The following is a 17,027-nucleotide window of genomic DNA, read 5'->3' as shown; positions in this document are numbered from 1 at the left end:
TTTGGGTTGATTTTTTTTTTGGAGCCAACTTAGTTAGTTCTCTCATACTTTTCCACCAAAATGCCACTACAGTCTAGGACTGTGACCTCATACTGGTGACAGGAGAAGAGGAGGGGAAAAGGGGCTAGGGAGGGTAGAAATAGATGGCTAGGGTTATCTGTACCAGATCTCCTAGTTTCATGTTGTATTTAAAAAAAACAAAAACAAAACAAAACCTGAGACTACTACATTTTACCACATTACAGCTTAGTTTTAATATACTAAAAAGTTTTTCAGAACTATAGAAAATAAATCATTTATTCAAAACCATTTATTGTGTGTCAAGCACTGGTTATACAGCAGTTAACAGTCCTTGCTTTCCTAGAGCTCGTGGTTTAGTGGGAAGAGATAAGTTACACACGCACACGCGCACACATGCACACATGCACGCAATGTCAGGTGGTGATAAATACCATAAGAAATTAGAACTGGTGTGAAATGTGCTGGGTAAATTTGTGCTGTGAGGAGGTCTCTCTGAGATGGCACTTGATTGATGAAAGATTCCAGTGATGTGAGATAGCAGCAAGGCAGATGTCCAGGGGAATTTTCTGTTGGCTTGTCTGTTACTGTAATTTGCAAAGACAGCTGGATGAATTTTCATCATATTTGGATGGAATTTGACTTCGACTGACTTCAAATGTAGGCAGTGTGAGGATTAATTCTCTAACCTTTGGAGAATCTCTTCGATGCTTGGGTTGATGTTGGTTCTCTTGCCTGGAACAGTGCTATATACCTTGCACTGTGTTTTATCCTTTGCTTCTTCATGGCCTCACCACTGAGCTTTCGTAAACTTGCTTTGCACCAAATTCTATTTCACAGGAATACTCATTTGGCTTTGAATAATATAATGTACTAACAACTTTTGTTAAATGATTTTATTTTTGGTAACTTTAGTTATATTTTTAAATGCTTTACAAAAACCTAACATCAATTTTGCAACCTCTTTATTGACTTTGACATTTGTTTGTACGATTAGTATGCTATAATAGACTATTTTAAGCGTTGAAGTCTCATGTTAGTGGAAATGGAATTGTACAATGTCTTATGTTAGTTTGCAGAGATACTGTATTTCTGATGATAGTTTTTCAAGTTTTATAGCAATGCATATGGATAGTGTATTATTGCTAGAGTTGACTAGTTCTTGAAGTGACTATTAGAACTGATAACTGATTTTAAAAAACACAATTTCTTTCCTTTGAAATTTTTTATTTTAAAAGTAACTTACCTTATTAAAGGACACCAGACAGACTAAGGAAAAGAATACCCAGGATTTCATTACCTAGAGATGGCCATTGTTTGCATTTGGTGTGTAACAATTTCTTTTTGCTTTTTTCTGTTATATTAAACAATAAAGATACATTAATCTTTATAGAATTTGGATTGCAATGATACGTTAAGAACTACTTTTTCTCCTTAGTTAATAGTGTATTGTGAATTTCATTATTGTGATTATTCTTTTATAATATTGTCATTATTCTTTTATAATGTTTTGAAATGAATTTTATTTAATGACCATACAGTAAAATGGTCTATTTTTTTGTTTACTAGTTACACATGCATAGATTCTTGTAATCATCACCATAGTCAGAATACAGAGCAGTTTAAACACCTGAAAAAGTTCCCCTGTGGTGTCCCTTTGTAGTCATCACCTCCACTAACCCTTGGCAATCATTGATTTCTTCTCCATACTATTAATTTTATGTTTTCTAGTGTGTCACAGAAATGGAACCCTCTAGTATGTAACTTTTTGATACTGACTGCTTGCACTTAGCAAGATGCCTTTGAGATTTACTCAAGTTGTTGCATGTATCAATAGTTCATTCCATTTTATTGCTAAATAGTATTCTGTTGAATTGATATATCACCATTTGTTTAGCCATCACTCTTTGACATTTGGATGTTATCAGTTTTTGGTGATTATGAATAGAGCTGCTATAAACATTTGAGTAAAGGTTTTTGTGTGAATACAAGGTTTTATGTCTCTAGGGTAAATATGTAGAAGTAGGATTACAGGGCCATTTGGTAACTATGTTTAACTTTATAAGAAACTGTCAAAGTAGTGTGGCTGTACCATTATGCGTTTCCATTAGAAATGGATGAGTTCCTCATACAACTCAATACCAAAAAAAAACAAAAAATCCAATTAAAAAATGGGCAGAGGACCTGAACCAGACGCGTCTCCCAAGAAGACATACAAACGGCCAACAGATATATGAAAAGATGCTCAACGTCACTAGCTATTAGGGAAATACAAATCAAAACCACAGTGAGATACCACCTCACACCTGTTAGAATGGCTATCATCAACAAGACACGTATTAACAAGTGTTGGAGAGGCTGTGAAGAAAGAGGAACCCTCTTACACTGCTGGTGGGAATATAAATTGGTACAGCCACAATGGAAAACAGTATGGAGACTCCTCAGCAAGTTAAGACTAGAATTACCATATGACCCAGCAATCCTGTCTTCTAGGTATCTACCCCAAAAATCTGAAAACATTTATCTGTAAAGATACATGTACCCCTATGTTCATTGTAGCATTATTCACCGTGGCCAAGACATGGAAACAACTGAAGTGTCTTCAGTGGATGATTGGATAAAGAAGATGTGGTACATACCTTCAATGGAATATTACCCAGCGATAGGAAAGGATGAAATACTGCCATTTGCAACAACATGGATGGATCTTGAGAATATCATGCTAAGTGAAATAATCAGATGGAAAATTCAAACCATATGGTTTCATTCATATATGGGATATAAAACTGAAAGCAACAAACAAGACAAACAAAAACTCATAGACACAGATAACAGTGTGGTGGTTACCAGAGGAAAAGGGTGTTCGGGGGAGGTAGACAAGGGTAAAGGGGGTCAAATACATGGTGATAGAAGGGGATTTGACTTTGGGTGGTGAACATACAATGCAGTATACAGATGATGTATTATAGAATTGTAAACCTAAAACCTATGTAATTATATTAAACAATGTCACCCCAATAAATTTAATAAAAATTTTAAAAAAACAAAAAAGATATGTATGAATTCCACTTATTGTACATCCTTATCAGTGCTTAGTATTATGTATTATTAAGAAGTCAATAGTACTCAAAGCAGTTTACAGATACAATGCAGTCTCTATCAAAATCCCCATGATTTTTTTTTGCAGAAGTAGAAAAATGCATCCTAAAATTCATATGGAGTCTCAGGGGATCCCAGATAGCCAAAGCATTCTTGAAAAAGAACAAAGTTGTTTGACTCATCCTTTCTGATTTCAAAATTTACTGCTGTGGTATTGGCATAGACAGATGTATAGACTGATGGAATAGAGGGCATAGAAATAAACCCTCAGGTACTCGTATATCGTCAAATGATTTTCAACAGGGAGGCCAAAACCATTCTGTGGGGTAAAGGACAGTCTCTTTTCAGAAATGGTGCTCAGAAGACTGGATATCTACATGAAAAAACTGAAGTTGGATTCTTACCTTACGTCATATGCAAAAATTAACTCAAAATGGATCAAAGACGTAAACATAAGAGCTACACCTATAAAACTCTTAGAAGAAAATGAAGGGGGAAAAACTACATGACATTGGATTTAGCAGTGATTTCTTGGATATGACACCAAAGGCACAGATAGCTAAAGAAAAAATAGACAAAATTGGACTCCCATCAAAATGAAAAACTTTTGTGCGTTGAAGGACACTATGAACAGAGTAAAAAGGCAAACCACATAACGGAGAAAATATTTGCAAACCAAATATTCAGATACCTAGAGACTAATATCCAGAATATATAGAGAACTTCTAGAGTTCAACAACAAAACAACCCAAGAATGGGCAAAGGACTGGAATAGACATTTCTCCAAAGAAGACATGCAAATAGCTAACAAGCCCATGAAAAGAGGCTCAAAAGATGGTACATTTCATCTGTATTTCCTTCTTTAAGCTCTTAATATTAGGGAAATGCAAATCAGAATTACTGTGACATACCTCTTCATACCCATTAGAATGGCTGTTATTAAAAAAAAGAATAGTGTTTTGAGGATGTGGAGAAATTGGAATCCTTGAGTACTTTTGGTGGAAATATAAAATAGTTGCTATGGAAAACAGTATTGGCAATTTCTAAAAAAATTAAAAATAAAATTATATGATCCTGTAATTCCATATCTGGGTGTACGTATACCCAAAAGAATTGAAAGCAAGGTCCGGAAATATTTGTGCACCATATTGATAGCAGCATTATTCGCAATAATCAAAAAAGTAGAAGCCACTCAAGTGTCCATAGACAGATGAAGAGATAAAATGTGGTGTTGTATGTATACGAAATAATTTTAGCCTTGAAAAGGAAGGAAATTCTGACCCATGCTATAACGGTTGAATCTTTTTTTTTTCTTTTTTTTGAAAGCTTATAAGAGTTTATTTTAGCCAAACTGATGACAATTGCCGGGAAGCAAAGTCTCAACAGACTGAGAAAATGCTCCATAAAATGGCCGTTTGCAGCTCATTTTATACATAGAATCAAAGGAAGAGGGTTACATGAAGTCCATTGGCGGTAGATTAAAGGAGTGGGAAAAAGCGAAGGGGTGGGGGGAATCTCTGGGATTGGATCACATGGTTGAATCGTGAAGACATTATGAGTATGCTCAGGGAAATAAGCCAGTCACAGAATGACAAATACTGTGCGATTTCACTTACATGAGGTACTCAGAGTAGTCAACTTCATGGAGACAGAAAGTATTAATATAATGTAATAGTGGTTGCCAGGAGCTGGGAGGATGGAAGTTAGAAGACAGAGTTCATGTCTAATGGTTACAGAGTTTCAGTTTTGTAAGATGAAAAGTTCTGTGGATGGATGGTGCTGATGATTGTACACCACTTCAGTGTACTGAATGCCACTGAACTGTACACTTAAAAATGGGTAAAATGGAAATTTTTATGTTATGTGCAATTTGCTACAGTTAAAAATTAAAAAAAAAATCAGATGGCCATGTTTATGTGGGTATGTCTCTGGATTCTATTGTGTTCCATGGATATATGTCTGTCTATTTGCCAGTACCACACTTTCTTTATAGTAGGTCTTAAAATCTGATAATGTGTTTTGTCTAACTTTATTCTTTATCAAAATAGTTTTGGCTGTTCCAGTTCATTTGCCTTTTTAGATAAATCTTATAATCAGTTTATAGCCAAAAACTCCTGCTGGGATTTTGATAGAAATCACATTAAATCTATAGAGTAATTTGGGGCTTGTTGACATCTTTACTGTGTTGACTCTTCCAGTCAATGACCATGGTTTTTTTAAGGTCTTCTTTGATTTCTTTCATCAGCCTTTTGCACTTTTCACCATACATATCCTGTATACCTTTTATTAGGTATATATCTTAAATATTTTATTTTGGCTTAGAGCTATTGTAAATTATTACTTTTTTTTTGTAAACTTGTTTCAGATTGATCATTGCTAGTAGATAGAAATAGAATTGATTGATTTTTGTATATTGACTTTGTTTACTGCAACCTTGTTAAACTCATTTATTAGCTCTATTTTGTTTTTGTTTTAGATTCTTTGGGATTTTCTACAGCAGTAATCATGTTGTTTGTTAATAGGGACAGTTTAATTTCTTTTCTAATCTGTATGGCTTTTAAATCCTCGTTTCTTACTGCAGCAGCTAGATCTACCAGTATGATATTGAATAGGAGTGGTGAAAAGTACATCCTTGCTTTGTTCCTGATCTTAGGGGGAAGTGTTCATTCAGTCTTGTACCACTGAGTAGGTTGATAGTAGGATTTTTGTAGTTGTCCCTTATCAGGTCGAGGAAAGTCCCTTTTATTTCTATTTGCTAGGTTTTTTATTTTTTTAAAAAATGAAAGAAAGTTGTATTTTTCCAAATGTATCTACGGATTTGGTCATGCAGTTCTTCTGTAAGCTACTAATACGGTAATTTACAATGATTGATTTTTGAATATTGAACCAGTTTTGCATTCCTGGGATAATCCTACTTGGTCCTGGTATATTCTTCTTTTTATATATTGCTAAGTTCCATTTGCTTTTATTTTGTTGAGGATTTTTGGATCTGACTGCAGAGAGATAATGGCAGGTAGTTTTCTTGTACATCTTTTTCTAGTTTTGGTATCAGGTTAATGCTGGCCTCATAAAATGATTTAGAAGTGTTCCCTCTTCCATTTCCTGGAAGAGATTATGTAGAATTGGTGTTACTTTTTACTTATATGTTTGATAGATTTCTCCAGTGAAATTTGGTAGGCCTAGAGGTTTCTTTAGAAAGTTTTTAACAATGAATTAATTTTCCTCACTTCACGTTATGTTTCATTTTGGATGTTTTGTTTGTAATTTTCAAGGAATTGGTACATTTCATCTATATTTTCAAATTTATGTGTGTAGATCTTATGTGTATTATTCCCCAGTTATCTTTTTAACATTTATAGTGTCAAATTTATTTATTTTGACAACCTAAGTTGACAAATTTATGTGCATGGAGTTAGTCATCCCATTCTCTTATTTTTCAATTGTCTGCATGATCTGGAGTTTACTTCCTCTTGCATTCCTGTAATTGGTAATTTGTTTCTTCTTCTTCTTTTTTTATCTTTGCCAGTCTTGCTCGAGGTTTATCAATTTCATTGATATTTTCGAAGAACTAATTTTAGCTTATATTAATCTCCTCTGTTATTTTTCTATTTTCAGTTTCATTGAGTTCTGCTATTATGTCTTTCCTTTTGCTTGTTTTGGTTTCATTTTTGCTCTTCCTTTTTTAGTTTTCTTTAAGTAAAGCATAGGTTATTGATTTGAAACCTTTTTACCCCATCCTAATATAAGTGTTTAATTCCTATAAATTTCACTCCAAGCTTTAGCTGCATATGACAAATTTTGATGTTATATTTTCATTGTCATTTAATTAAACATTTTCTGAATTACCTGAGACTTCTTCATTGACCTTTGGGTTATTTAGGAATATGTTGTTTAATTTCAAGTATTTAGAGGTTTCCTGTTATATTTCTGTTCTTGATTTCTACTTAAATCCATTATGGGTAGATAACATACTTTTAATTTTACTTTTATCTTTGTTAAGGTGTGTTTTATGACCCAGGATATGATCTGTCTTGATGGATGTTCTATGAGCACTTGAAAAGAATGTGAATTCTACTGTTGATAAGTGGAATATTCTGTACATGTCATTGTGTTCAGTTTCTCTAAGTCTTCGCCAGTTTTCTGTCTACTAATTCTATCAATTACTGAAAGAGGAATGTCGACATCTCCAGCTTTAATTATGGATGCCTGTTTCTCCTTTCAGTTATGTTAGTTTTTGCTTTATGTATTTTCAAATTCTGTTAGGTGTGTATATATTTTGGATTGTTTTTCCTTCTTTGTTAATTAACCCTTTTTTCATGTAATGTCCTTGTTTATCCTTGGTGATGTCGTTTGCTTTGAATATAGACATTCCATCCTTTTTTGATGAACATTTGCATGATATATCTTTTTTCCATTCTTTTTTATGCTTTTAGAAGGGCAAAAGTTTTTTATAGCCATCATAGACTTGGATTGTGTATGTTTAAATTCATTCTGACAATCTGTCACTTGGCATGTTTCGGTCATTTAATATAATTAATATTTTGATTTAAATATTCCATTTTATTTATCCTCTTTTTTTCACTTGTTTTTCTCCTTTTATGCTTTTTTTTTGGTTATTTGACTTTTAAATTATTTTGTTTTCATTTATCAATTTTTTTGACTTATTTGTATTTTTTTGTAGTTACTCGAAGGATTACAGCATATATTTTTCACAATCTATTTAGAATCAATTTCGTATTTTACCATTTTGAATGGAATGTATAAACCTTTCCATCATATTGTGCCCTCCCCTCTTTTAAGTTATAGTTGACTAATTTGTTACATTTATATACATTGAAAACCCTGTCTGACAAAGTTATGACTTTTACTTTCAATTGTCAAATATATTTTAAAGAACTGAGCTGAAGAATCATCGTTGTATTTACCCGGATATTTACTATTTCTTTCCTCATTCCTGATAATCTTGAGTTTACTTCTGAAATCGTTCCCTTTCTGTTTGATGAACTTTTTCTTGCAGTTCTTTTAAGCAGCTTTGCTGGCAAAATTTCTCTTCAGTATTCCTTCATCTGAGAATGTCTTTATTTCCACCTTCATTCCTGAAAGATATTTTTGTTAGATACAGAATTTCTTTTTTCAGTGTATAAAAAATGGTCCACTTCCTAAGGAACCCTGTGGTATTGAATAATAAAAGTGCTTTTATTGTTAATTATTACTTCTCGTAAGTAACATGCTTTTCACTGGTTGCTTTCAAGATTTTTCTTTGTTAATTTTCAGCAGCTTATTGAGTCTTGCTGTGAATTTTTAACCTAGTTTTGTAAAGTTTCCCCTGCCCAGAAAGAATATCTGCACTAATAAAACCCATTAGTTGTCAACCAAGGGTCTGCAAACTAAGGCCTGCCGTGGTACCACCTCTGTGGCTCTCAGGCAGTCTACTGATTTTCTAACTAAAGTGTTAAAGGAACATGTCCACACCCGTTTATTTACATATTATCTATGGCTACTTTGTGGTACAGTGGCAGGGTTGAGTTATTGTGAGAGAGACCATCTGTGTCTTGAAGTTTAAAATATTTACTGTCTGACCCTTTTATAATAAGTTTGCTGATATCTGGTGTAGATGGGAGGACATTTGAGTTTTTTCTGTACTGAAGTTTCCTCTTGAAAAAAATTATTTATTTTATCCATGTAGGTTTTATAGTCTTTTTACAAATATCTCTACATAAAATTGTAATATGGTACAGTATGTGTTATAGGGTTTGTGCAGGACTGTTCCCCCCTACTTAAGAACCCAAAATAAGTTTCAGCCAACTTCTCTTGAAAATATAACAAAACATTAGTTAAGCGTAACACCTTTCTTTCGGAAATTAATTTTTGAGACATTGTAAACTCATCTAAGGTAAGCAAAATGAGTTTCTGTTAAATAACTGGTTTATGCCAAAATGGTATTTAATTTTTTTAAGATAGGCATGGGAGATTTAAATAGGTTGTAAGTTTGTTGATGTTGTTGGTAACATTAAAATTTACTGTGTTGAATAGTAACACTATTAAAACTATGAACCAAAGCGATGTAAATAAAAGTATAACTTAAGATAATATATTGTACACGAGTTTGAAAAGATGTTTTCTTACTGAATGACACAATCAGGCTCCAATATAGGTTTCTTGGTTTCTTCATCTTTTTTATGGACCTTTATGTGCTTAAAATTGTTACTCTTATAAACTAAAAATAAACGTTGAAATTTACCTCTCATTGTGAAACTTGTTTTTTCCTTTACAAACAGCCAATTCTAGGTCAAACTTAAGCACACATGGATTTCTTTTTTAACTGAAATAAGAATTTGTGTCTTTGGTCTTGTCTCTTGTTATATAAGAAAAGTTTTGCTCAAACATGTAAGAAGGTGGAAAGTTCCACAAAATAGTCTTTGTTCATTGCAGGCTATTTCCTTCACAGAAATTTAGGACTTGTCTACGGGCAAATCGGTAAAATCTAATCTTGAGTGTACTATTTTCAGACTATGTTAACAAAGCTCTATCTCTTTTAAAGTTTGAGGCCCAGTAAGATTCAGAAAAAAGGTTGGTAGTGGGTTGAATAATCTTCCCTCAAAATTCACATCCACAGAGAACCTCAGAATGTGACCTTATTTGGAAATACGGTCTTTATAGATGTAATTAGTTAAGAGGAGATCATAGAAGCAGGAAGAGCCTTGGAGGGTGAATGGCTGATATCAGCCTACTGTCTTCCCCGCTGTGTAGTACTGCACTTACCGCATATGAATGGGCTTTCTTAAGTCAAAAAGGGAGAATTGACTCATCCGAATGAACATGCTGCTGTATGGATGGGCCTGAAAGACTTCTGAAGAGATTGCCAACAAGATTGTTTGGTCATTGTGCATTGCTTTGAGTGCTAATACTGCATTGTGTAGGAAGTTCAAAAACCAGTGTTGACTTTTTACAGTTACGATCTCTTGAGGAATCTCTGGGGACGTTACATGAAATCTTGGGGTTGCATGGAAATCCAGTCGAAAAACTTTGGTGTATATTCTCACATTTTATATCTCTCTGGGAAAATTTAAACAAAATTATGATTTTTATAGTTTGTTACATAATTACATATCCCTAAAACAATAAAGCAGACTTTGTAGTTTGTTTTTTTAAAAAAATCATAATTATGGAGGCGCAGACACATATGGGAAATCTCTGTGCTTTCAACTTGATTTTGCTGTGAACCTAAAACTGCTCTAAAAACAGAATAGTCTGTTTTTAAAAAAATTATAGTTAATGAGTTTTGAAACTATCTTTATAAGTTCTTACATAATTCTACTCTCAGTTCCTATAATTTGCATTGTTTCCTGTGGTTTCTACCTAGAGATCAGAAGTGCTAGGTATATATTCCTATTTTATGGTATTACAGAGATTATTTTCCTGTATACTAATACATTTTGAATCTCCAGATCTGGGACTGACCTATGGAAATGCCATGAATTTTTTCTTTGTTTTATATAGATAATGAGTTAGTTCCTAATCAGTTTTGTAATGCCTCCAAGCTGTTTATTAGAGCCCAAGGGAGCTATAATAATTTAGGGTTAAGAAAACCAACCCTAATATTCATTGATTATAACATGTTTTATAGTTGTCTTAGAGGTTGATGTATAGGACCCTAATTTATTTCCACTTTTCTGCTTTTGTATTATTAGGCAATAGCAGTACTAATAACTGGAATGTTCTATAGAGTTGTGGTAGGAATTTAGAATGAGTTATACTAGTAGCAGGATTGCTTGCCTACATAGAAGTTTCTTTAATGCAGTAAAATTTTCCAATTGATCATTCTTAAAGTCTTTTTATAGAGACTGAATCTGTGGCAGAAGCACTCTACATTAATCTCCTTACACACTTCCTTATACATTTAAATGTAAAATCTGATGTTATCTTTTCCAAACGTGTTTTTGCTATTATATTTAAAGCTTCTGCCTATCTGTTACTGTCTTTTGTAAGAGTTCTTGAAATTGTACTCTTATTCTGAGAAATTTTGTGGTTAGTGTGTTTACTGACTGTCCATTTGTGTTCTGACACTGACTCAGCAGAAACTTCAGGGAACATTGATTTTCAGTGTTAATTGCCTGTTATTTCAGTCGTAGATGAACCTAGGCTTTACTGGTTCTCTTAGGTTATAAATATTTTGCATAATTTTATCTCAGAAATAAAAGCCTTTTGAGGTGTTACCTAGAAATTATCCATGCTGACTTTATGCTTATTGAGATTTGCAAAAAAAAAAAATAACCAAAAATACGAATATTTTAAAATTTTGTTCTGAAAACTTTAATTTTGAATGAGTATAGTACAAAGAACTTCCTTATACCCTTTACCTAGTTCTACTAATTATAATTTTAAATGCATTACCACGTTTGCTTATCATTCCCCCGCATATATGTACATATTACTTTTGTTCTATTGAGAGTAAGTTGCATAATCATACCCTCTACCCCTTACTATTTATTTCTAAGAACAATGACATTTTTTTTATTACAGCAATGTACTTGTCAAGTTGATAATTTCACACTTTTACCTGATCTACAGTGTATATTCCCATCTAATCAGTTGTTCTTATAACGTGCTTTAGAGCAATTTTTTCCAGTCCAGGGTTATATATTGTATTTAGTTGCCATGTAAACAATTATTTTTAATGGACTATTGGTCTTAAAAATCTTAAGTGTTGAATTTTTGTTCTTTTAACAGCTAAACCAGGTGGACAGGTGAAGTGTCAGTATATTTCTGCCGTGGATAAAGTTATATTTGTGGATGACTATGCAGTAGGGTGTAGGAAGGACCTTAATGGAATCTTGTTGTTAGACACTGCTCTGCAAACTCCAGTTTCAAAGCAGGATGATGTGGTTCAGCTTGAATTACCTGTTACAGAGGTAAGTTGAAATAAGTATCAATGTACTTTTCTACTTAATGTAATCTCAGACCTTTTAGCTGTTAAATGAAATTAGATTGTTCTTTGAGGACATATATGTAGCCCTATAAAAACAAAAGAAGTAACTTATTGATCACAGCTTTATTTAAACACTAGTGTTTCCTGTGCATAATTAATGGCTGAGCTTCGAAGTGGTATTTAAGTGGGAACTGTACTGGTTAAATCACTAACAGAGACCCCCAAATACTAGGGTTAAACGATAATCTCTTTCCAGTAACAGGGCTAAGTATAGGGTCAACTTTGCTTACCTCAGTACTTACTTTCCATCTTGTGAGTCCAAGACAGTTCCTCCAAGTCTCACTATTTCCCAGTCAGAAGGAAATGGAGGGCAAAAGGCCAAGGCCGCACAGTGTGTCATGGCACTGCTACCCTCCCTTTTCTTTCTCCCTCCTTTCCTGTGTTTCTCTCCTTCCCTCCTCTCGCTCTGTCGCAGTCTGTGTCTCTCCTTCATTCCTCTTGTTCTCTTTCACAAACTCTCTTACAAATGCCCTTTTCACATTCACCCCATTGACCAGAATTGGCCACATGGGCACATGGCCACATCAGGCTGAGAAGATTGGGAAAGATATGGTTTATTTTTTTTAAGTATTAAGAAAAGGGGAGGAATACGTAGTAGTGGACAACCGGTAGGTAATCTTTGCTATATATCATGTCTCTTAACTATCCTAATTTGAAATTTCAGCCATATTCATTTTTCTGTAGTGTTACATGTTCATTACTTAATTTGTAAATGTATCCTATCTTAGACTTTTTTGTGTGGTGTGTTGATGTTCATACTATGTAATTTGAAAGTACATTTAAAAAATTTTTTTGGAATTCAAATCATCTTAAATAGAATATAAAAGATTATAATGTTGTGCTTCCTAAAAAAGTGAGATATTTTTTCTGCCTTCATACAAGTTGTTTTACATTTGGAAATTGATTAAGATTAGTTGATAAAAGCAGTATAGTATATTTCCTATTTTTAGGACATGAAAAGTGTCAGTGTGCAGTGTACCCATGTTTTTATTCTCTCTGGAAGGTATTTTTTTAAAAAAGATACCAACCTATATCCACTTAGATTTCACATTTAGTGTCATATCACAGTTGTCTATTGTATGTTAATATTGAAAGCATGTGGCTGAAAATTTGAGTTCTGTAAACAGAGTGACCATCTTTTTGTCATTAGAATATCTGGATCTGGGGCCATGTCTAAAATCTTTGGACAGAGAATTAATTAATTCTTGTTTTGAACATTTTTCCCTCCTAATTTAAGGATTTTAGATCAGGTGATACCTTAATAAAGCCAATATCTTAATAAAGGATCTATATTATATTTACCCTGAAAGGTGATATCAAACTTCAGGTTTTAAAAAGAACAACAAAATCACAGTAAAATATTTGAACATTTGTATAAAATAACCCTCAAGTCAGTATTTTTCCTACTGCACTGACTGAAATGCTAGATATTTAACTGGCTTCTACCACCTCCCCACCCTTGCTGGCTCTTAACATCTATTGCTGGCTTTCTCTTTTTACCTAAATAATTGCAATGCTGTTGTTCACATAATGTTTGTGGGCCTTCCAACATCCCAGGCATCCTTTACAGCGCCACATTCATTTGTCACTGTCTTGCCTAAAGTACGGGTCCTACCTAGGTTTGTTTGGATCAGTGCGGATATATTCTCCATGTATTGACCATATTTTTGATTAAGGTAGTTCATATTGAACATGTAGGTAACAACGCAAAGGGCTTTTTTATATTATCTTCTGATTTAGTGAATGTCCCCTCTTATGGTTTTGCGTAGTTTATTTAAAGCTCACTGAAGGACTTTACATTTATCTTTAAAATTTTCCCTCTATCATTTTTGTTCATTGTTTCATCTTGTCCAGTTTTTCTATCTTGCTTTGGTTTATAATAGCTTCCGTGTAGTAAAACTTTACTGTGTGGTAATACATTAAATACATTGGATTATGTCATTTAATTTTATAATAGCCCTTCACATCATTATTTGATTAAATTTATTAAATTAAAAGTAGGTAAGCTTTAGTACCTGTCAGAATCATTACAAATTAAATTGTTTGACTAGGGATCTGAATTTAACATTTTTTGTTGTGTTAATTTTCTGTGATCATTTTTTTCATTTAGGCACAACAGCTCTTATCAGCATGTTTAGAAAAGGTAGATATTTCTAGTACGGAGGGTTATGATTTGTTCATCACACAGCTTAAAGATGGTTTAAAAAATACATCTCATGAGACTGCAGCAAATCACAAAGTTGCTAAGGTAAGAAGTTAAAAAAAGTTACCTTGTTTGGGGTTATAATAGAAAATATACCTCCATACTTTCGCCTTTCTCTGTCCTCCCCTCCCACCCCCATCCTCTTTGGAAATATTCCAATTCTAGATTTTTCTCTATTTTTAAAAAAACAAAATGTGCTTATAAGTCATCTCAAAGTTGAAACTATTTTTACTGAAGTTTAACTTCAGTTTGTGGGAACTGTTTTACTTACTTTGTTCCTAAAGCTTCTATGCTTGATGACCCGTATTGGTCAAGAGGCTGGCTTTCTCTCATTTTACCTAAATAATTACAATTATTTACCTAAATAATTACAAGAAAGAGACTTGCTTGTCAGGTTGTAAGCTTCCATGAGAAATGGAATGTCTTTGGAAATGGGCCATTTTAGGCTTTGAAATTGAAAGAAAATTTTTTTTGCATGACTAGGATGTCTGTAGGAGATGGTGCTTTGAATTAAATCCTTGGCTATATTTAATTCTTCTGTGTTTTTCTTGTAAGATCTTTTCTAAGTTAAAATTGTAATGCATATAAAATTTCTATATCAGAGGATATGAAGTAGAAGGTAAAAACTATTTTCTAAAAATAACTTTTACATTTATAAATATTTTTTTCTCAAGTACAATTGTAAAATACTGTGATACACTGTCTTAGTTTAGTCTGTTTGGGCTGCTGTAACAGAGTACCTCCGACTGGGTAGTTTATAAACAATAGACATTTACTGCTCACAGTTGTAGAGGCGGGGAAATCCACGATCAGGGTGTCAGCATGGTTGCCTTCTGGTGAAGTTGTTCTTCCTAGTTCATACCTGGCGCCTTCTTGCTATGTCCTCACATGGTGGAAAAGGACAAGGGATCTCTGTGGAGCCTTTTTTTATAAAGACACTAATTCCATTTATGAGGGCTCTACCCTCATGACTTCAGTATCTCCCAAAGGCCTACCTAATACCATCATCTTCAGGGTTAGGGTTTCAACAAATTAATTTTGGGGGGACACAAACATTTAGACTATAGCATATACCTTGTTTTCACTTAATGCATTTTGAGTATCTTTTCATATCAGCTCTTATAGATTGTCTGAGTTTTTTTCTGATAATTGTATTGAATTTTGTTCTATAGATTTACGATGATTTTTATTAACGCTTATTCTATTGATGGGGCATTTTATTTAGTAAAACAGAAACCATATGCTGCAGTCCAACAGAATTTATTGTAAAGAATTGATTTAATATGTGTTTGAGAACTGAAAAAGTAAAGAGGAATCACTGAGGTGACACACAGGAAGTGGCTCTCACCTACATCTGCAGGAACAAGAGGTTAGGTTTATCAGACTCTACAAATTTATAGAGTGGGCCCCATGGGTCTGGGACTCACATTTCTGAGAAGGAGCTGCTGCCCAGCTGGTACCTGAGGAGCTTGGAGCTGGTGGAAGTGAGACTCATGTCTCTGAAGAGCGGTGCAGCTTGGCTGATGTTAGGACTTCTGAGGGAGCTCTATGAGACTAGTTCTGAAAGTGCTAAGAAAACAACAAAAGACTGCCGTTAGAATCAGCTGCTACCACCTGGTCTTTTGCTGAAACAGTGTTAAATTAACAGCAATGACAATGGTGAGGAGCTAGTTTTCTCCCCTCATCATGCTTTCCAGTTTCCAGCCTGTGTTCCTTTTGTCAGAACTCAACAGCCAGGAAACTGGTTGGCAAAAAAGAAATGTAGTTTGTATAGTTCCAGCCCCAACATGACACTGAAGAGAAATAGAGGGTAGGTTTGGAGATTAGAGACCATAGTTTAGTGACTGACACATTCCACATCTTCGCCTACTCAGCATCTTCATCACATACTATGTATATGTATTTGAACTTTTATACAACAAAAATATTATGCTTTTACTTAACAAGAGGCACTGTTCCTTTTTATGAAGGAAGACTCTCTCTCCCCATCCCCATGAAGGAGACGGAGAGAGGGACAAGTTGCATAAACATTTGTCTCACGGATAGGTATTAATTCCTATTAGGGACTACTAAGAAGTTTCAGTAGATATTTTATCCATCCCTAGGTAGTATTAACTAATCTTAAAATTTAGTTATGTCTCAGCTGTTTAGCTAACAGAACTCTGCTGTCTAAAGACTACATTAACTGTAGCCAAAAATTCTTGTATAAAATAAGCCTGTATATCTGTCGTGTATCTAAACGTCTGTCTGTCCATCTATCCATCCCTCCCTCCATCCCTCCATCCATCATTTATGTAATAAGGGAAGAAAATGTGCATAACTGCTCTATCCCTCAATTTTACAGTGGTCAAGAGGATATACTTGATATTTATAACCTTCTACCTATTCCATATTCTGTTTGTCCTCAGCCAGGACCTCAGTCGGCAGGTGTCTACATGGTGGAGAGACCCAAGTCTTCACTCTTGCGCATCCAGATTCTCAGTGGTGCTGTGTTCACGTTGTTGTAACCATCCCTCCACTTTTACTGTTGGACATAGAAGGACTTAGAGGCGTTCTAGAGAATCTCCTGGATTCCAATTAAGTTCTCGTTGCCCCTTTTATTTAGCATCCATCCCTTTTCCCTTGTTTGTCAGTTTTAATCATACCAACCAGTAGAATAACCTCCTTCTTTGCCTGATGCTGCATAGCACTGTCAACACATAACTCAGTGGAACCATT

General features: G+C 34.0%; 1 protein-coding gene across 18 annotated transcripts in view; it reads left to right on the top strand.

The window, feature by feature from the left end:
- BIRC6 (baculoviral IAP repeat containing 6) overlaps window positions 1-17,027 on the top strand; it is a 203,621-nt gene that overhangs the window by 14,218 nt on the left and 172,376 nt on the right. For all 18 annotated transcript variants that reach the window (XR_012496300.2, XM_019741699.3, XM_019741694.3 and 15 more), the window contains exons 2-3: window positions 11,848-12,029; window positions 14,217-14,354. Coding sequence is in view for 17 of the 18 variants with exons in the window: in XM_019741699.3 (XP_019597258.2) it covers window positions 11,848-12,029; window positions 14,217-14,354 (320 nt within the window). In the remaining variant the exon portion in view is untranslated. The remainder of the gene's footprint in view (window positions 1-11,847; window positions 12,030-14,216; window positions 14,355-17,027) is intronic.

Source organism: Rhinolophus sinicus, chromosome 2 (assembly GCF_057876585.1).
Source record: "Rhinolophus sinicus isolate RSI-liver-muscle chromosome 2, RSI-T2T, whole genome shotgun sequence".
In the NCBI taxonomy this organism is placed as follows: domain Eukaryota; kingdom Metazoa; phylum Chordata; class Mammalia; order Chiroptera; family Rhinolophidae; genus Rhinolophus; species Rhinolophus sinicus.
This window is presented reverse-complemented; position numbering and strand designations above follow the sequence as displayed.